The sequence below is a fragment of the Chionomys nivalis genome, chromosome 3, assembly GCF_950005125.1.
Source record: "Chionomys nivalis chromosome 3, mChiNiv1.1, whole genome shotgun sequence".
NCBI classification, from domain to species: domain Eukaryota; kingdom Metazoa; phylum Chordata; class Mammalia; order Rodentia; family Cricetidae; genus Chionomys; species Chionomys nivalis.
In genome coordinates, this window is record NC_080088.1 from 126,336,444 (window position 1) to 126,356,531 (window position 20,088).

The 20,088-nt window shown below is 43.8% G+C and overlaps 2 protein-coding genes across 5 annotated transcripts in view; one reads left to right on the forward strand and one right to left on the reverse strand.

Moving 5' to 3' along the window:
• The window catches only part of LOC130871172 (serine/threonine-protein kinase Chk2-like), a 41,151-nt gene extending 36,933 nt beyond the window's left edge, over positions 1 to 4,218 (reverse strand). Inside the window, 2 exon segments of the mRNA XM_057764471.1 lie at positions 2,782 to 3,101; positions 4,192 to 4,218. Of these exon segments, the coding sequence (XP_057620454.1) occupies positions 2,782 to 3,094 (313 nt within the window). The 5' untranslated portion in view covers positions 3,095 to 3,101; positions 4,192 to 4,218.
• A 241-nt stretch (positions 4,219 to 4,459) lies between these two features.
• On the forward strand, positions 4,460 to 19,186 carry Hscb (HscB mitochondrial iron-sulfur cluster cochaperone). 4 transcript variants are annotated; one of them, XM_057763422.1, is made up of 6 exons: positions 4,460 to 4,742; positions 7,626 to 7,722; positions 8,406 to 8,495; positions 9,605 to 9,749; positions 15,913 to 15,960; positions 19,050 to 19,186. In XM_057763422.1, exons 1-6 carry the CDS (start codon positions 4,510 to 4,512, stop codon positions 19,139 to 19,141), a joined length of 705 nt encoding a protein of 234 aa, XP_057619405.1. In that variant the 5' UTR covers positions 4,460 to 4,509; the 3' UTR covers positions 19,142 to 19,186. The 4 variants fall into 4 exon arrangements, with proteins under 4 accessions (XP_057619405.1, XP_057619402.1, XP_057619404.1 ...); XM_057763419.1 differs by lacking the exon at positions 9,605 to 9,749; XM_057763421.1 differs by lacking the exon at positions 9,605 to 9,749 and having other exon boundaries at positions 8,406 to 8,500; positions 19,050 to 19,137.
• The last annotated feature ends 902 nt before the right edge of the window (positions 19,187 to 20,088 follow it).

The following is a 20,088-nucleotide window of genomic DNA, read 5'->3' on the forward strand; positions in this document are numbered from 1 at the left end:
AGGAACCTGAAAACTAAGAGACAGACCTCTGCATGAATCTATGGAGAAATAACTGAAGGGAAGAGACTTACTGCAGAGTGAGTGGCCCCTTCTGTGAGCCAAGACAGAACACGTCCAAGGAAGCCAAGCAGTGGTGGTGCACACCTTTAATCCCAGCACTGAGGAGGCAGAGGCAGGAAGATCTCTGTGAGTTCCAGGCAGACAGCCACAGCTACACAGAGAAGAAACCCTGTCTCAAAAAAGCAAGAAAGAAAGAAAAAGAAGGGGAAACAGTGTTGCTTGTTTTCTTACTACTAAGTGCATCTATCACATCATTTCTGCTGCCAACCTTGGCTGCTTCTTCGACCTCCAGTTCCCTAGGAATCCTCCAAGCTGTCCATACCAAACTAGAACTGCCGAGACATCCAGGCTTGCAAACTGAGCAGCTGCTAAGCTCTCAGTCTCTGCGACATGAAGAGAACTATTTTTGTTGTTGTTGTTTTTCAAGACAGGGTTTCTCTGTGGCTTTGGAGCCTGTCCTGGAACTAGCTCTTGTAGACCAGGCTGGCCTCGAACTCACAGAGATCCGCCTGCCTCTGCCTCCCGAGTGCTGGGATTAAAGGTGTACACCATCACCGCCCAGCATGAAGAGAACTATTAATGGACTATCCAGGCCATATTGTATAAGGCAAATTAATAAATCCCCTTGTAATTTTTTTTTTCTGATCGGGATGGGGGTGTGGTTTTCGTTTTTCAAGACAGTATTTTTCTGTGTAGCCCTAGCTATCTTGGTACTCAATCTAGAAAACCAAACTGGCCTCAGACTCAGAGCTCTGCCTGCCAATGCTTCCCGGCACCACCAATGCCTGGCTAATCTAGATCTTTTAGGTGCTAAGATCTACCTTTACCCCAAACCACATCTGCTAACAGCTAAAGGACATGGAAGAAGGAGCTTGCTCTCTTTCCTGCTTACTCTCACTCTTACTAGCAAGTCCATTCCCTCACTGGCATTGAAGCCTACTTCAACAGGATCCTGCTGTATACTGAAGACCAGCTGAGACATCCAGCCTTACAGATTGAACAAATGCTAGATTCCTAGACCTCCCAGGGGCAACCACTGTTGGACTAACTGGACCACAGCCTGTAAGCCACTGTAATAATAATGACAAGTAATTAAATATAAATAGATTATATATATTCATTCTTTCACCTATGTTCCTCTAGAGAACACTGAATAACACAAACATCTTTCAGAAATAGTTCTGGATCAACTGGATATCCACAAACAAATGTGTAAATTAGAACCAGGTATGGTTGGTATGTGTAATTCCAGCTACTCAGTAGGCTAAAAGAAAATTAATGCAAACTCAAGGCCATGAGGAACTACACAGTGAATTGCAAGCCTACCTGAGCTGCAGAATTTGTTTCAAAAACTAATGAGTAGCCGAGGGACGGTGGCACATTCCTTTATCCCAGCACTTGGGAGGCAGAGGCAGTGGATCTCTGTAAGTTCAAGGCCAGTCTGATTTACAAGAGCTAGTTCCAGGACAGGCTCCAAAGCTACACAGAGAAATCCTATCTCAAAAAAAAACAAAAAAACAAAAAAAAAACTCACAATAAAAAAACAAATGAGTAGAGCCTAGTGAAGTATGCCTATAATGTCAACACTTGGAAAGTAGAGGCAGGGGACTGGAGAGTTGGTTCAGTAGTTAAGAGCACTGGCTGCTCTTCCAGAGGTCCTGAGTCCAATACCCAGCAACCATATGGTGGCTCACAACCATGTATAATGAGATCTGGTGCCCTCTTCTGGCCTGCATGTCTACCTACAGGCAGAATACTATACTTAATAAATAAATAAATAAAATTTTTTCTTTAAAAAAAAAAAGGAAAGTAGAGGCAGGAAGATCAAGAGTTCAAAGCCAGGCTCAGTGCCATAATGAGTTTAGGTCAACCCAGGCTACATGAGAACTTTTCTCTGAAAAAAAATGAAAAAGAAAAAGGAGGCCAGTCTATGAAACTTAGCAAGATTCTATTTGAAAACAAAAATAAGATAGCTAGGGATAGGACAACAGATGTAGCTCAGTGTAGGCTCTCTAGCACTCATAGGGTCTCATGTTGGTAACCACAGCTGCCCTGAGTTCATGAAGGACACACAATTTCCTCATCTGCCATAAGAGGCTAACTGTGCCAAGACTGTAGGAATGGAAAACTGGGGTTCATCTACTAGATGCCAAGGACTGGGAAGTGGGAATAAATATGAATGGAGTTTGGTTTCAGGTAATTTACCACTGAGTTGAGAAGAAACATGAGAAACAGAAAATTAAAATGCAACACAGTATCAGGGATGGAAAGCATTTGTTAGAGTCCAAAGGAGGAGAAACTGAACAGCTTCATAGGGAAGGAATGTTTGGAGCGGGTTCCTAAAATCTCAAGGAGAATTTGCTAAGTGAACAGGAATCGAAGGGACTGGATGGAAACAGAACATGGTCTTTTAGGCATTAGCTAGGCTTCAGAATAGGGACCATGTGCGCAGTCTGGGAGGCGGGCATGATGTAAAATTGTCCAAAGGGTGTCCTATAAGACAAGCCTTGGCATGAGGACCAGAAGCAATGAAACGAGCCCACGACAGGCAATGGCAGCCCACAAACGCCATCACAGCCTTTTTTTTTTTTTAATTTTTACTTTTTAAACTTTTTCTCACCTCTAACCATTCACAGGGCCCTGAGATTTCGGTTGCAACAGCCTAACCATCACCTCTGTTTCTCTGAACAAGACACTCCACTATATACTAAAATGCCTTACCTAGATTGGAGAATCCATCCTGAAGAGACCATAACCGAGCCCATGGGACAGGACCAGGATCCTCAGGTTCTTGGTCCTCAGGAATAGAACAGAGTTCCTGAGTGGACACTGTCTCTAAAGAGCTCAGCGTCCCAGAGCTGGAATGTGAGGACTGGCTGCAAGATGGCACTGTGCTGGTGGAGGAACTGGATGTGCCTGGAGACTGTGAGGAGAGATCGTGCAATGGAGAGAAAGTGCCACCTTGGGACTGGGAACAGGCACCACCACCATGGGCCTTTGAGGAAGCGCTGCTGGGGAACTGCTGATTCTTCATGTCCAACCTCAAAAACAAGAGTCCAACAGTGGGTGAGAGCCGAGAAACAAGGCTTAAAATTCAAGACTGGAGAATGGAAGCTGGAGGGATGACTCAGCAGGAAAACACACAGTATTCTTGTTCCCAGCACAGCTCAAGATTGCCTGGAACTCCAACTCCTGTGGTCTGAAGCCCACTTTTGGCTTCTGCAATCACCTGCACTCACATGTGCACACTCCCCCACACATAACAGAATTAAAATAAAATAAATCTTTACCCAAAGATAAGTGAATATGGACATAACTCAATGGTAGATCATTTGCCTAACGGATGCAAAGTCCTGGATTCCACGCCCAGTTACACCAAACAGACAAAATGAAGAATGGGTATATGAAGGGGCTGGAGAGACATCCCACCACCCACATCCAGGAACGCACAAACACCTGGAATTCTGGCTCTTGGAATACAATGCCCTCTGCTGGCCTCCGTGCGCACTGCACGGACTTAACAAACACTTGAAAAAATAAAATTTTTTTAAAGGAACAGGCATATTATGACCACCTATCTCAGAAAGGCAGGGGCCGTTCATGAGCGAAAAAAAAAAACCAAATCACAGCAAAATTCCAGGATTATGAATAGTTTATCGGCCACTTACACAGCTTTATGTGTACAAGTGGCCTTTCCTTTATGTACAGAAGCTGAGAATGGCCGGTTGCCTCCTTACCACCCTACCCCACAAACTTGCTTACCCTCTCCAGTGTCTGCAGAGCCTAGCAGCGAAGACTGGAGTCTCAGTAACTATTTGGAAAGAATGAATCAAGGGCCTGGCATGATCACTAACATTTATAACACTCACTACGAAACTACTTCGCTCTGCTACTTAAGAGCACAACTCTGTGCCTTCCCATGTGTCCAGACCTGTTTCAGCTTGTAACATGGAAAAAAGAATTTCTCCTCGAAGAGCAGCTAAAAAAGGAAGAGCTGCCTACGCACAGCGCCTCCTCGCACAGAAAACTAGGCAGATAAAGCGGAAGCTGCGGAGGGTTCCCTTGCATAAGACCCTGAGAACCCGATTGGAATCTTCAAACACTCAAGAAAAATTTCCCGCTAAGACTCACCGCGAAAGAACACCTGGAGCCACAAACACCCCACAGCCGCAACCAGTGGTGTGGCGCTAAACCTTCCATACAAACTCCACCCTCAACCAATCAAAACGTCTTCCTCCTCGGCAGGCCCAATAAGAAGACGCAAATCGGTTGCAACACGTAGCCTCAAGGCTTAGTGGGAATTGTAGTTTAGAATGCAGAACGGAACTCGGTAGCCTAGTTCCTCGAGACTGATCCCGCCTCCTCGGCTCCCTAACCAATCAGCAACGAGTCACTTTTTCTTCCTTCCCCTCGGGTGCGAAGACCCAGGCCAGACGGGCCGCTGTCCCAATGTGGAGCTCTGGCGCTCGGGCTTTGCTTTGCGTGTGGGAGGTGCGACTTGCTGGGTTCCTGGGTAGGAGCTTGCTGAGCACCAGTGCTGCCTCGGGGAAGAGCAAGGCGCGGCAGTGCTGGAACTGCGGCAGCGCAGGGTGTGTGGAGAGTGGGGATGGGTTCTTCTGCGAACACTGCCGCGCGTTGCAGCCTCCTGACCCGACTCGGGACTACTTCAGCCTCATGAATTGGTACGAGCGGCGCGGAGTGCTGGGAGGGCGAGCCGGCCTTGGGAAGTTCGAGTTAGTAAAATTAGGCAGGCGTTACCCTAGCGACCAAGATTTGGGTCAGCGCCGGCGGATTTGTAATTTCTTTTCCAGCCAGCTGGGAGACTGCGGCAAGAGGACCGCAGTTCCAGGCCAGTTTAGGCAATTTACCGAGACTGATTCAAAATAAGAAAAAATGGATAAGTATATAGTGTAATGGATTTGCTGCGGGTCCCCAGGACCCCTGGCAGCACTCGGGAAGTGGGGGCCGGTGGATCACGAATTCAGGACTAGCCTCTGCTGCCAAGGTACAGTTTTTAAACACCAGCAACAACAACAACAAAAGGGAACAAGCACAAGTTTACATTATAGGGAGTTTGAGGGGCGGGTGTTATGGTTTAAGTAAAAAGCTGCTGGTTTCCCGACGAGTGCTGTGGCAGAAATACTGCAGGGGCTGTCCCTAGATCACGAGGGGGCTTCTCTCTTAAAGGGACAGGACAGACCATTACAGCAAGACTCCTGGAAAAAAAGGAAGTACAGACAGAGGCTAAACTCTAGGGAGCAGAAAGGAGAGTTTGGGGTTTTTTGTTTAAAAAAAAAAAAAACCTTGGCTGCCCAGAGGTGGTGCACGCCTTTACGGATCTTTCTGAGTTCAAGGCCAGTCTGGTCTACGGAGCAAGTTCTACAGAGAAAAGCTGTCTCAGGAAGGAAAAAAAAAAAACCTTTAGCCATTAGTTCTGCCTGGCCTGGAGCTCACAACATCCATCTGGTCCACCTGCCGCCTACTCCCCCACTGCTGGGATTACATGCATGCTAGACTGAGGTAGAAAGATTCCCAGTTGGAATCCAACCACAAAATTAGGGAACATCTCATCTCAAATAAGTATTTTAAAGGAGAAAATAAAACTAAAAGAAGCCAGGTGTGTTGGTGCATGCGTGACTGAGCGCAGCACTCTGGGGTACAGGAGATTGCAAATCTGAGGCAACCTGAGCTATACAGCAAATTTGAGAGTCTGGGCCACATGAGACTAAGTCTCAAAAATCAAAAGCAGCCGGGCAGTGGTGTCACACGCCTTTAATCCCAGCACTCGGGAGGCAGAGGCAGGCGGATCTCTGTGAGTTTGAGACTAGCCTGGTCTACAGAGCTAGTTCCAGAACAGGCTCCAAAGCCACAGAGAAACCCTGTCTCGAAAAAACAAAAAAAAAAAAAAAAGCAATTAATAAAACAAACTGCTGGTCAGTGGTGGGTGGTGGAACACACCTTTAATCCCAGCAATCAGGAGGGAGAGGTAGGCAGATCTCTGTGAGTTCAAGGCAGTCTGGTCTACAGAGTGAGTTCCCATACAGCCACAGCTATACAAAGAAATTCTGTGTCAAAAATAAGTGTGGTGGCATATGTCTGGAATCCCAGTATTCAGGGATGAAGAAGGGTCGCAACTTGGAACCCTGTCTCAAAAAACCAAAATTTTAATTCAGGCTCAAGATTGAGAGAGAGAGGCCAAGAAATGTTTGTGGTTTTTTCGCCCCCTGCCTTCTGGAGATTGGTACGGAAGTGTAAGCAGAGGTAAAATGTAGAGCAAGGTGTGGTTGTGCACACCTGTGGCCCTGCCCTCTAGCCAAAAGCAAGAGGATCCTACAGTCTGACTCCCCCAATGCCACCACTCCCCAAAAGAGAAACAAGTGAGTGCTTTGGCTCAATGGATGACACTTCCTTTGCAATACCAAGAGGCTGGGTTCGAATCCCGGTGCTATCGTTAAAAAAAAACACCTGCTTCTAGGTATTAATGGGTCAGCGTGATAGTCTACCTATAATTCTAACTGCTCAGAAAGCTAAGGAAGGATCAAAAAAATTTCAGCACTGAACAATTTAGCAACACCCAACTCAACCTTTTTGTTTTTAAGTTAAGCTGGTAAACTGGGTTTATTCTCATAAATCTCATAATCCTTGCATTTGCAGGGAGAAGGTAGGAAGATCCAGAGTTGTAGGTCTCATTCTTGGTTATTATAGCAAGTTTGACGCTAACCTTTTCTCTCTCACACACACTTTTTTTTTTTAATGCCAAGGCTCTAGGCCTGGTGACAGATCTGCAATCCCAGTGATCTGGGAGACTAAAGTAGGCTTATTGCAAGTCAAAGCCTGCCTGGACCATAGAGTGACTTCAAAATCTACTTGGTTACCTTAGTTAAGAGACTTTGTCTCACCAGATGATGGTGGTTCAGGCCTTTAATCCCAGCACTTGGGAGGAGACAGGGGCATGTGGATCGCAGTGAGTTCAAAGCCAGCCTGGTCTACAAAGCAAGTTTCAGGACATCCAAGAATGTTACACAGAGAAACCCTATGGCGGACGGGGGGAGGAGAGACTCTGTCTCAAAATAAAAAGTAAAAAGAGGTCTGGTGGGGGAAAGGAGGGAAGAGAGTGACTTGGTGCTAAAGTCCTTGCCCAGCATGCAGGAGACATTCAGTCTTCAGCACCAAAAAAAGAAAAAAGAAAAAAAAAAGAAATCAAAGAACATACAGGTTGGGCAAGTACTCCAAACTCTGAAACACATTTTCATCAGACACTGAGTGCTTACAATGGGCCACACTAACCTTAGCCCTTAATTTGTCAAGCTTTTAATCTTCCCTTCAGCTCAGGGTCTCTGCACTCATGTCCCTTCTGGTCTTTGATCACTCAGTAGTAACACCATTCACATCTCTCAAACGTCATACATACATTACCTATTCTGATCCTGTTTGATTTCCCTTCACTATGGCTGCATCTTAAAAATAAGCTTTGTTTTATGTTATTACATCTTCCCCACAAGCAGATCCAGACCATAGTAAATAACTAAATACTGTTGCATGCGTAACATCTGGTTTCCTTCCAGTCACCGATCCTTCAAGGTTGACATCGTGAAACTTAAGCACAGGTACCATCAACTACAATGTCTCATCCATCCAGATTTCTTCAGCCAAAAGTCTCAGGTATTCACTGACCCCCCCCCCCAATAGTACCCATATATGTGTGCAACTGGGTGGGTGGCTGTGTTGATCTGGGAAACTGTTGGCAGCCAACCCCCAGAGATGTCATTTCTTCACAGCTTTTATCTGATTTCTCTGATAACTGGAAACCCATATTTGAAAATACAGACTATACTGGGGACTGGAGAGATCACTCAGCAGTTTAGAGCACTGACCCGCGTTCATTCCCAGCACCCACATGGCAGTTCACAACTGTCTGTAACTCCAGTTCCAGGGACCTGGCATTCCTACACATACATGCAGGCAAAACCCCAATGTACATAAAATAGTAATAATAATAATAAAGTCAGAAAGGGGGGCTGCAGAGATGGCTTAGTGGTTATGGGCATTGGGTGCTGTTCCAGAGGACCCAACTTCAATTCCCAGCACCTACATGATGCTCACAACCATTTGTGGCTCCAGTTCCAGGAGATATATCCAATATCCTTCTCTGACGTTTAAGGACACATGTACACACAAATAAGTAAATAAATTAAAAAAAAAAAAAAGAAAATACAGACTAGTCATCTAACACCAGTTCTAATTCTAGCCATACTCCTTAAATCACTGTCTTATTATAAGAGTTTGGGAATCAAAAAAAACCGGCCCTTGTGGTAATAAAATTCTTTTTTTATCTCTATGAACAGACTGAAAAACACCTCTCAGAGAAGCATTCGGCCCTACTGAATGATGCCTATAAGACTCTTCAGGCTCCCCTGAGCAGGGGACTATACCTTGTAAGGTATTTCCCAACCCATCTGTATGTGACTCCCTCTGTATGAGACCTGGCCTAGTCCAGGAAGCTAATGATGTTATCCTCAAAAAATACTACAGAAGAAAAAAGAAAGAATAAGATTCTATACAAGTATAGTTTTCATAATATTCTTTGCAAATCCATTTTCCTTGTTTTTGTTTCTTTTGTAATTCTCTTGCTTCACGTCACATCCAGCTCCTTTTTTTCTTCAGTACTGGGCATTGAACCTAATGCCTCATGCTAAGTAAATAAGTTCCTTGCCACTGAGCCATGGCCCCTGTCTGATAATCACTGGGTTGTTCTTTGGTTTTGGGTTCTAAGTTTTATTTGGGGGATGGGTGCTAGGTTTAGTATCCACTGAACCGTATCCCCAGGTGCCTTTTGACTTCTTCTTTTTTCTTTTTCTTTTTTTTGTTTTTGTTTTTGTTTTGTTCTGTTTTGTTTTTGGTTTGGTTTGGTTTTGGTTTTTCGAGACAGGGTTTCTCTGTAGCTTTGGCGCCTCTTCCTGGAACTAGCTCTTGTAGACCAGACTGGCCTCAAACTCACAGAGATCCGCCTGCCTCTGCCTCCCAAGTGCTGGAATTAAAGGTGTGCATCTCCACCGCCCGGCCACCTTTTTACTTTTTAAAACAGGGTCTCACTTAGCTGCCCAGGCTGGACTTGACCTGTGATCTCCCTGCCTCAGCCTCCTGAGTACCTGGGGACGCAGATGAACCACCAGACTGGATCCTTTTGTATATCTTAACTTTCCCTGGTTTTATTGTTTTAACTATTTTCTATAAATTTGATGATAGTAAGAGTACTTGGGGAGTTTTTTGCAAGAACATCTAGGCAATTTTAGTATTGAGTAGAATGTTTATAAACATTTTAAGACCAGCTGCCGATGGCTCAGGATAAGTGAGCTCCTTTACCAGCACTCTTGGCTCAGGTCTCCAGGCTGGACATGTGACTTACTTGGCATGCATTGTGCTCTAAGCTCCCTCTCCAACCAATATTCACATTTTCCCATATGACCATCAGATATTCTGAAGGGGTGAGCAGAACTTACATGACCCTGATCTGTTTCATTTTCCATATTCTCCTCCCCAATAGCTAAAGCTCCAAGGAATAGAAATCCCTGAAGGGACAGACTATGGAACAGACAGTCAGTTCCTTGTGGAAATAATGGAAATCAATGAGAAACTCGCACACGCTCAAACTGAGGCTGCCATTGAAGAAATAAAATCCACTGTCAGAGGTAATAGACGAGATTCTCACACATGCTTTTTTGCTCTTGGGAGCACATGACAGGAGAAATGAGTCAAAAAACATTTGTTGGCCCTCATCATCATTCAAGGAGTTCTTTGTTTCCTGGTCATCTCTAGTAGCTGGCAGAAATGCCTTCGATCACATGGAGAGCTACAGCCGGGCAAGCCCTGAGACCCTGACATTTGGTCTCACCTGCTTTACTTTTCATTTCATTCCACTGAGTAGCAGTCAAGGTTCGCCAGTGGAGTATAGATCTGTTTATTTTACAGAATTGACCCAAGTGTGTGCAGAGGCTGACACAGAAACTGCAAGCGAGATCTGGAGTGGGAAGGTGCTTTTGTACATGTGTGCTTGCCACACAACCCTAAGGACTCAAATTCAGTCCACATGGCTCCCATAAGTAGTCTCTGGCTTCACACAGGTGCTGTGGCACTCGCTCTTTCTCGCACGCTCTCTCGCTCGCTGCTAAGTAAATGTCATTTTTAAATTTTAAAGGTGGATGTCGCCTGAAGAATAACACCCAAATGACTTCTGACCTTCACACACTTGTACAGGCACATACACTCAAACGTGCACGTGTGCACCTGCAAACACACGTTACATACATACGTGTGCACGCACACACACACACAGTCTATAAGGCAGGACAGTAGGCTAAAAACTCAGGTTGGATTTTTTTGGTTTTTGTTTCTTTTTTTTTTTTTTTTAATTTATTTATTTATTATGTGTACAACATTCTGCTTCCCACACACCAGAAGAGGGCGCCAGATCTCATTACAGATGGTTGTGAGCCATCATGCGGTTGCTGGGAATTGAACTCAGGACCTCTAGAAGAGCAGTCAGTGCTCTTAACCTCTGAGCCATCTCTCCAGCCCTGGTTTTTGTTTCTTATATAGCTTTGGAGCATGTACTGAAACTCACTCTGTAGACCAGGCTGGCCTTGAAATCACAGAGATCCGCTTGCCTCTGCCTCTTGAATGCTGGAATTAAAGACATGTGCCATCACAGCCTGGCATCAGGTTGGATTTTTTTTTTTTTTTTTTTGGTTTTTTGAGACAGGGTTTCTCTGTGGTTTTGGAGCCTGTCCTGGAACTAGCTCTTGTAGACCAGGCTGGTCTCGAACTCACAGAGATCCGCCTGCCTCTGCCTCCCAAGTGCTGGGATTAAAGGCGTGCGCCACCACCGCCCCGCCCAGGTTGGATTTTTATGTCACAGTCTTGAATATGTTTCTTGTGGGTGCTCAGGATATAAACCAAGGACTTAACACCTGCTAAGTGCTCAACAACTAAACATACCCTCTATGTTACATGGTTTGTTACGTTTTTCATTTATTTATCTTCTGGATAGGCTTATATATCCTAGGTTGGCCTTAAATTCACTATAAAACTTAGAGTGACTTTAAGCTGATTCTATTGCCTCCACGTACTCGGCTATTCTGTGTCACGGTATTCAAGCAGAATTCCTTCTTTTGAATCCTGTTTTTGCACATAATGACCTTACTTAATTGAATGAGACTCTCTCACAGTGTTGAGAGTTGTCATAGTTAGGATTTCTGTTACTATGATAAAACATCATGACCAAAAGCAACTTGGAGAGGAAGGGGTTATGGTTTATTGAAATTAATACTTACAGTTCAGAGTAACAGTCCATCATTGAGGGAGTGCAGGGCAGGAATCTGGAGGTAGTGACTGAAGCAAAAGCCATATAAAAATTATATTTACTGGCTTGATCACCCTGGCTTGCTTGACTTTCTTTTTTTTAATTAATTAATTAATTTGTTTGTTTGTTTTGAGTCCCCACTGCAGCCTCCCCTCCCTCATCTCTTCCCACTCCCTCCTCCCACCTTCCCTCTACCATCCCCCAATCTACCCCTCCTGTGTTTGCTCAGAAAGGGGCATCAGCAAAGCATGACATACTGCTATAAGATGAAGCACCTCCCCTGTATTCAACATGAGGAAGGCAAGAACCCAGACCCACCTGCCCAGGGATGCCACCACCCGCAATGGCCTGGCCCTCCCAAATCAATCATTAGTTAGGAAAATACCCTGGGGCTGGAGTAATGGCTTAACAGATGAGAGAACCAACTGCTTTTTACCAGAGACTCAATTCCCAGCCCCCACATGGCAGTTCACAACTGTCTGTAGCTCCAGTTCCAGGGGATCCAACACCCTCACACACACATGCAGGTAAAACACCAATGCACGTAAAATAAAAATAAATCATCTTAAAAAAAAAAAAAAGAAAAGAAAATACCCTTCAGGCTTGCCTACAGCCCAATATTATTGAGGTATTTTCTCAATTGAGGGTCACTCCTCTCAGATGACTCTAACTTGTGTCAAGTTGACATAAGACTTGCCAGCATAAGGGCCATCTTTAAGTACACTGAACTAACTGTAAATGTTACTGCGGCCACAATCACATCACCACCAACAAGTGGGCATCATAGCCTGTCCAGGTTGTCAAATAAAATGAACCATTTCATGTAGAAAAGGCTCCACAAAGCTGGATGGTGATGGTGCACGCCTTTAATTCCAGAACTTGGGAGGCAGTGACAGGCAGATCTCTGAGTTCAAGGCCAACCTGGTCTACAGAAACCCTGTCTTTGGCTCCAGGATTCTCATGTAGCTATGAGCTTAAGTACTTTCACAAAAATATTTACAATATGCCTCTTGTGGATCAAACATTGTGTGTGCCTATGGGTATAGCAAAGAAAACGTGCTTATATATTCCAATTCAGTATGTCCAAATAGAATTCATGATAAACACTGAGTTGTCTTTTTTTTTTTTTTTTTTTTTTTTTTTTTTCGGTTTTTCGAGACAGGGTTTCTCTGTGGTTTTGGAGCCTGTCCTGGAACTAGCTCTTGTAGACCAGGCTGGTCTCGAACTCACAGAGATCCACCTGCCTCTGCCTCCCAAGTGCTGGGATTAAAGGCGTGAGCCACCACCGCCCGGCAACACTGAGTTGTCTTTAACAAGTTATGTTAGGTGCAATTATACATGCCTATAATCCCAGCTCTTGGAAGAATGGAGGCAAAAGGATCTGGAGTTCAAGGCTAGCCTAACCTACATAAGTTTCCAAGAAAGCCTGGGCTATATGTGAGTCCTGTCTCAAAAAACAAAACAGTAAAAACTTACTCAGCAGTGTGCTCACAGTCAGTTTATTAGAAAATGTAAACATTAGACCTAGGATGGACTGGAGAGATGACTCGGGATGAGAACATCAAGTGCTCTTGGAGAGAACCAGGTTCAGTTCCCAGCACCCATATTGGCTCACAGCCATCCTTTACTGGAATTATAGGTGCCATTTTCTGGCCTCTATGGATTCTGGAGCACATATGTGATACACTTAAATAGACATACAAATATACACATAAATAAATAAAAATATTTTCTTAAAAGGATAGACCTAAAGCCAGCAGGATAGTTCAGTGGTTAAGGTGCTTGCTACCAATTCTGACAACCTGAGTCTCCACATTCATACCGTGACATGCACATACCCCTCAGCTGCAAACACATGTAAAGAAAACATGTCTCGAGCCGGGCGGTGGTGGCGCACACCTTTAATCCCAGCACTTGGGAGGCAGAGGCAGGTGAATCTCTGTGAGTTCGAGACCAGCCTGGTCTACAAGAGCTAGTTCCAGGACAGGCTCCAAAGCCACAGAGAAACCCTGTCTCGAAAACCCAAAAAGAAAAAAGAAAACATGTCTCAACTTCATCTACCAATCTCTTTTTACTACCTGCAACCTATTCCTCTCACTCCATACATACCACAGAAGCTTCAGATGCTTGTACCTGGAAGCCCATCTAAAATATATCTGCCCTGTCACTATGGGGTGGTCTTAAATCTAATCACTGTTCAGAGTCTTGTCTAAAACCTTTTAAATGGATTTTTTCTGCTCTTAGGTTTAAAACCAAACATTTCAACCTAGCTACCCGGGCTCTGCATATTCTACCCTCTGCTTTTCATTTTATGTCCCAATGTAGCCACATTTGGCGGTTTCCATTTCCTCATCAGTCACAGGCACCCTTCTACCCCAGGCCTTTGTGAGCACTACTGATGTGACCTGAAACTCTCATATTTTCATCCCATCCCATCCTCTCCCCAGATCTGAGAGCAGTCATCACTCTCATGAAGCTTCCTTTGGCCACAGTGGTCATTGTACTGCTGTAAATGTTACTGTGTAACTTGTGTCTCCTCTTCTTGGCTTCCCTCTCAGAAAAGCACCTGAAGCATCACAGGGACTCAGCTAATGCTGTTAAATACGTCACAACAGTGGATACAAGTGCTGAGCATCAAGGCAGAAGTCAGCTACCCTCCTCCAGAAGCTTCAGGCATCTGGGTATCACATAAAGCTCCAGAGTGAGGATCAGGCCCAACACTGCTGTTGATTTTCTGTGTGTTCTTAAACAGTGGCTTCTGAGGATGTCTGAGCCTCAGTTCTTCATCTATAACTGGAGAGAGTTAGGTCAGTACCCCAAGGGTTAATTAAGTTAGTGAGACACAGGCAGAGCATGTGAAACACTTCTAGCAGCTTTGTCTGGATGACTTACTGTCCTTTTTTAGATCAGTTCCTAAATTTTTCCCCTGGGATTCAGTCCCCAGCTCTTGCACTCACTGGCCATGTGCCTAAGGGAGAATTCCATACCTGCCATTGCCTACCTTGGAGATACAATGTATTTGAAATGTTTTAAAAGATTCTAAATAAATATAGTTACATCCAGAAGGCATCCTTGTAAAAATTCCTCATTTTCTAATGAGCAACAATAGGAAATGAGGTTGCTGTGCCTGCTCTTTGCATTGGTAGTCTTCTAAGATAGAATGTAATGGAAATAGTATCATTTTCCTGGGTGGCTATATAATTTGCAGGTGATTGCCTAAAACACGTGGTAATGAATAGCAATAAATGTCATGATGGTAGTGTGTTAAAGTATGGAAGACTGAGGTAGAGATAGTCAAAGCCTATCCCTGATTCCTGTGTTGCTTATTTTTCCATCACTGTGAGACAGTCCCTGAAATGAAAAGAAAAGCTTTCTTCTGACTCAGTTTCAGAGGTTTAGTCCATGGTGGGTTGGCCCAGTTGCTCCTGGGACTATGGCAAGAATGCAGAGTGGAGGAGGCAATGAACACGGCACTAGCCAAAGTGAAAACTAACAGAGCCTGGGCCCCAGGATCCCTTTCCAGGACATGTCTATAGTGTCCTTCCACTGGGCCCTGCCTCCTGAAGTCTTCTCTTCCCTTTATTAGCAAAACTAATCACGAGCCAAGTCTTTAACACCCAGACCATTTGACGGACATCCAAAGTATGATGATTTCGCCCGTCATTCTTTTTTTTTCTTATGTGATTCCATAGCCACTTCAGAAGCCTTGGCATTTGCCTCCAGACCTTCCGTGGCTGAAAAATAGAATGTTCATAGTGCCTGTCAGTACTGCATTTAACAAGAACGCAAGGCAGGCACGACAGCGGATACTGATAATATCAGCAGTCAAGAGGAAGATGCGGAAGAACAGGGAGTTAAGGCTAGCCTGCCAACACAGTGAAGCCCTGTGTCAAAAGAATGCCAGGACAGGCTGGAGACATCACTCAGAACTTAAGAGCAGAGCTGACTGTTCTTCCAGAGGTCCTGAGTTCAATTCCCGGCAACCACGTGGTGGCTCACAGCCATCTGTAATGAGCTCTGGTGCCCTCTTCTGGCTTACAGTCATACTTGGAGGCAGAATGTTGTATACATAATAAATAAATCTTTTTTTAAAAAAAATGCAAGTACAGAATACAGCTCAGTAGTAGAGATTTTGCATAGCATATATAAGGCCTTAGTACAATCCTCAGCACCACAAGAACACAAAGGCTGTAGAGCCTCGAACCCCAGTCCTTACGTGTAGAGCAGCATGGTCACAAAGTGTTGCCTTCATGTTCTAAGTCTACTTTTTACCTTCCTTTTTTTTAGGGGGTGGGACTTTTCAAGACAGGGTTTCTATGTGTGGCTCTGACTGTCCGGGAACTTGCTTTGTAGACCAGACTGGCCTCAAACTCACAGAGATTCACCTGCCTCTGCCTCTTGAGTGCTGGGATTACAGGCGTTCCCCACCACCACCCGGCTTTACTGTAAGTTTATTTAAATGCAAAAATTAAAAGAATTATTTTCTCTTTCAGCTAAACAGAAAGAATTTACTGACAATGTAAACAGAGCTTTTGAACAAGGTATTTCATTGCTTTTTAAATTTTCCCATTACATTTATGTAATGTGTGTGTGCGTGCGCGCGCGCACGCGCTAGTGTGTCAATGTCATACATGAAAAGATTAGAGGACACCTTTCAAGAGCCACTTCCTTTCTACCATGTGGTCTCTGGGAATTAGACTCAAGCTGTCGGGTTCATCAACAAGAGCCTTTACCCACTGGGCCTTTTAAGCTTGACTTATTAATTTTTATTTTTTTTTCTTCACTTAATTTTTTTTCTTATTTGGCTGGAGAAATGACTCAGAGGTTAAGAGCATAAACTGTTCTTCCAGAGGTCCTGAGTTCAATTCCCAGCACCCTCAAGGTGGCTCACAATCATCTGTAATGAGATCTAATGCCCTCTTCTGGCCTACAGGCAAACATGCAGATAGAGCATTGTATACATAATAAATAAATTTTTTTTTTTTTTTTTTTTTTTGGTTTTTCGAGACAGGGTTTCTCTGTGGCTTTGGAGCCTGTCCTGGAACTAGCTCTGTAGACCAGGCTGGTCTCGAACTCACAGAGATTCACCTGCCTCAGCCTCCCGAGTGCAATAAATATTTTTTTAAAAAAAAAAATATTATTTATGTGTGCAAGTGTTTTGCCTATATATGTGTATGTGTGCCACGTGTGTGCCTGGTGCTTTGGGTTCCCGGATACTAGGAATTGAACCTAGGTCCTCTGCAAGAGTAACAAAGTGCTCTTAACCACTGACCCATCTCTCTAACCCTTTCACTTTATTAAATGTAAAACAATGTTTATAAAATATAAACATTGAGGCTTTCTCTCAGAGTAAGAGAATCCCCTTCCTTCAATACATGTTAAGTAACTTGAGATTTCTAATAAATTCATATCTTTTACAAAATAGAAAACTTGGGTAGCAATGAGGAAGAGAGTGATTTGGAAGCAAAAAAAGATTACAGAGAAAAGGGAAATCCAAAACTTTGGGCCAGCATGCACATAGGGGTTTAGGGTTATTTTGCCTTTGTTTTATTTTTATCTTATGTGTATTGGTGTTTTGCCTGCATGTATGTCTGTGTGAGGGTGTCATTACCTTGGAGTTAAGACAGTCATTAGCTGCCACATTGGTGCTGGGAATTAAACCCAGATCAGTGAGTGCTCTTAACTGCTGAGCCACCTCACCAGCCCTGTTTGTTTGTTTGTTTGTTTGTTTGTTTGTTTGTTTGTTTGTTTGTTTGTTTGTTTTTGAGACAATATCTCTCTCGATAACCCTGGCTGACTTGGAACTCTATTTAGACCAAGCTGGCCTCAACTCATACTGCCTGCCTCTTCCTCCTGAGTGCTGGGATTAAAGGCATATACGCCCACATTTGGCTTGATGGGGCCCTAACAATGGTCTGGTATGAGAGATCATCTACAGCTTGCTTCCGTGTAACTTAATATCCTCTAAGCCAGTGGTTCTCACCCTTCCTAGTGCCACAGCCCTTTAATACAGTTCCTCGTGTGGTTGTTACTCTGTCCGTAAGTTTTTCTTTTCTTTTCTTTCTTTCTTTTTTTTTTTTTTTATTCTTTTGTTGTTGTTGTTTTGGTTGCTGGTTTTTCTTTTTCTTTTTTTCAATTTTATTTATTATATATAGTGTTTTGCATGCATGAATGTTTGCAGGCCAGAAGAGGGCACCAGATCTCATTACAGAAGATTGTGAGCTACCATGTGGTTGCTGGGAATTGAATTCAGGTCCTCTGGAAGAGCAGCCAGTGCACTTAAGGGCTGAGCCCCAGTTGCTGGTTTTTCTAGACAGGGTTTCTCTGTGTATCTTTGGCTGTCCTGAAACTTGCTCTGTAGACCAGACTGGCCTCAAACTCTCAGAGATCTACCTGCCTCTGCCTCTCTAGTGCTGGGATTTTAAGTATGCGCCGCTGCCACCTGACCATTATTTTCATTGCTACTTCATATGTGTAAGTTTGCTACTGTTAATGAATCATAATGTAAATAACTGATACTTCTGTCAATCTTAGATGACCCTTGTGAAAGGGTCATTAGGCTCTCAAAGGGATCACGACCCACAGGCTGAGAACCACTATTCTAAGCAAACTTACTGTAGATCCTTTGTTTTCTGGTTTTTGTTTTGTTTTGAACTCTTTAGACTCTTTGGGGGATCCGTCACCTGGCTCCCAAATAATCACACACAGTAAGTTTTTCTTACTTATGAATGAATGCCTGGCCTTAGCTTAGCTTGTTTCCAGCCAGCTTTTCTTAACCTAAATTATCCACTTATTTTTTGCCTTCTGTACTTCTTACTCTGTGACTTGCTGTGTAGCTGGATAGCTGGCCCCTGCAGTCCTTTTCTCCTCTTTCTTTTTCTTTGATCTCCTCTTCCCAGATTCCTCCTATTTATTCTTTCTGCCTGACAGTCCCACCTATTTTTTCTCCTGTCTTTCTATTGGCCATTCCATCAGGTGTTTTAGGCAGGCAAAGTAACACAGCTTCTCAGAGTTAAACAAATGCAACATAAAGGAATGCAACTCATCCTTGCATCATTAAGCAAACATTCCACAGCATAAATGAATGTAAGACATCTTAAAATAATATTCCACAACAATCTTCCATATTTTCTATACACTAGTTTATCATTTTTTTAATTAATTATGTTCTCCAAGGCTGTCAGCTGGCTTCAGTGGACAGCAAATGCCTTCATGCTGAAGGGATCACCATCTCCCCAGCCCTGTTATATTTTAATGATTAATTTATTATTTTTAATATTTACTATTCCCAGGGTTGACTACAAACGATCTTCATTTAGGGCACATTATACAGTGTTGCATTTGTCTAAGTTGGGATTTCTCAACCTTACTGACATTTCTGAGTGAAATAATATTTTTGCTGGGGGAGGCTAAGATCTTTCACAGAGTCTCTGGCTTTTACCGAGTAGGTCTCACTTCTATTTCCCTAGTTATGGCAGACAAAAACATCCCTAGGCTTTGGCAAATGTTGCTATTGGGTACACTCACCCTCAGGTGAAGCTATCAACCTTTGGACCCTTTGGTCTGGCAGCCTGAAATGCCAGAGTTGTTTTTATTGTTGCCTGATATCATTGTCTCTTGTTTATTTCAGGTGATTTTGAAAAAGCCAAGGAAATTCTAACAAAGATGAAATACTTTTCAAACATCGAAGAAAAGATCCAGTTGAGCAAGAATCCCTTCTAGCTGCTAATTAAAAGTTATAAAAAATAAACTTTCTGTATTTCTTTTCTGCTAATTGGAAATAGGCATGGGGTCTGTGGCATAGCTCAGGGTAGATCACTTGTCTAGCATATGGGAAGCCCTGGATTTTGTCCCCATCACTACAGAAAGTGAGGGGAAAGAGGCAATGTGAGTAGATAGAGTTTAGCCATTTTTTATCATTTCTTTTTTTTTTTTTTTTTTTTGGTTTTTCGAGACAGGGTTTCTCTGTGGTTTTGGAGCATTTTTTATCATTTCAATTCAGTGTATGGCTCAGATACTAATGGCTGGCAAAGTGCATAGTACCTGTCAGAGCATGGATGCTCAATTACTCATCAGGTGTGTGATACAGCGTGCACCCAACCTAGGCCAGTGGTGAAGAGGAGGCCCACCTGATAGCTCTCTACAGTCTATCCTCTGACCCAGAGAGATACCATCTTCAAGGGTTCAACTGTGCAACTGTGCCTGCTTGGAGAAGGTCATCCCCTAGTATCCAGCTATTCCTCCCAGCCAGTTGCATACAGGAAGGGAGCAATGAGGGAGTCATCATCCATGTTAGGTGCTGGCCTTCCTATGCACTGCCCCAGGCTCACCCATGATCTGTAACTTTGGCTTAATGGACTCTAGGGGTTCTGTTGTAACTGCTGAGCTCTGCCATCATAGCACAAGCAGCCAGGTGGTCCAGGAGGAGCTCAAACTATTACAGAGAGAGTATTTGTGAAACAGAGTAGGCAAAGGTTACCAGTAGGTTTCCTACCCTCTGCTTGACAGCTACAACTTCACTCTGCAAAACCAAGTCATTTATAGGGGTTTCCTAGGGTTATGGGCATTCTTCTTTCTCCAACAACTGGGAAGCCTTACCCAACCGGGTTAAGGGCTTCTGCCTGTAGCTACATAGATTGAGCCTCTGCTCTAGTCTTCTGGCATGCATA

Coding starts and splice junctions, on each gene's coding strand:
- Hscb (XM_057763422.1), top strand. CDS start 4,510: ATGTGGAGCTCTGGCGCTCGGGCTTTGCTTTGCGTGTGGGAGGTGCGA. Junction 7,723..8,405: donor TCTTCAGCCAAAAGTCTCAG/GTATTCACTGAC, acceptor CTCTATGAACAG/ACTGAAAAACACCTCTCAGA. Junction 15,961..19,049: donor AAACAGAGCTTTTGAACAAG/GTATTTCATTGC, acceptor TGTTTATTTCAG/GTGATTTTGAAAAAGCCAAG.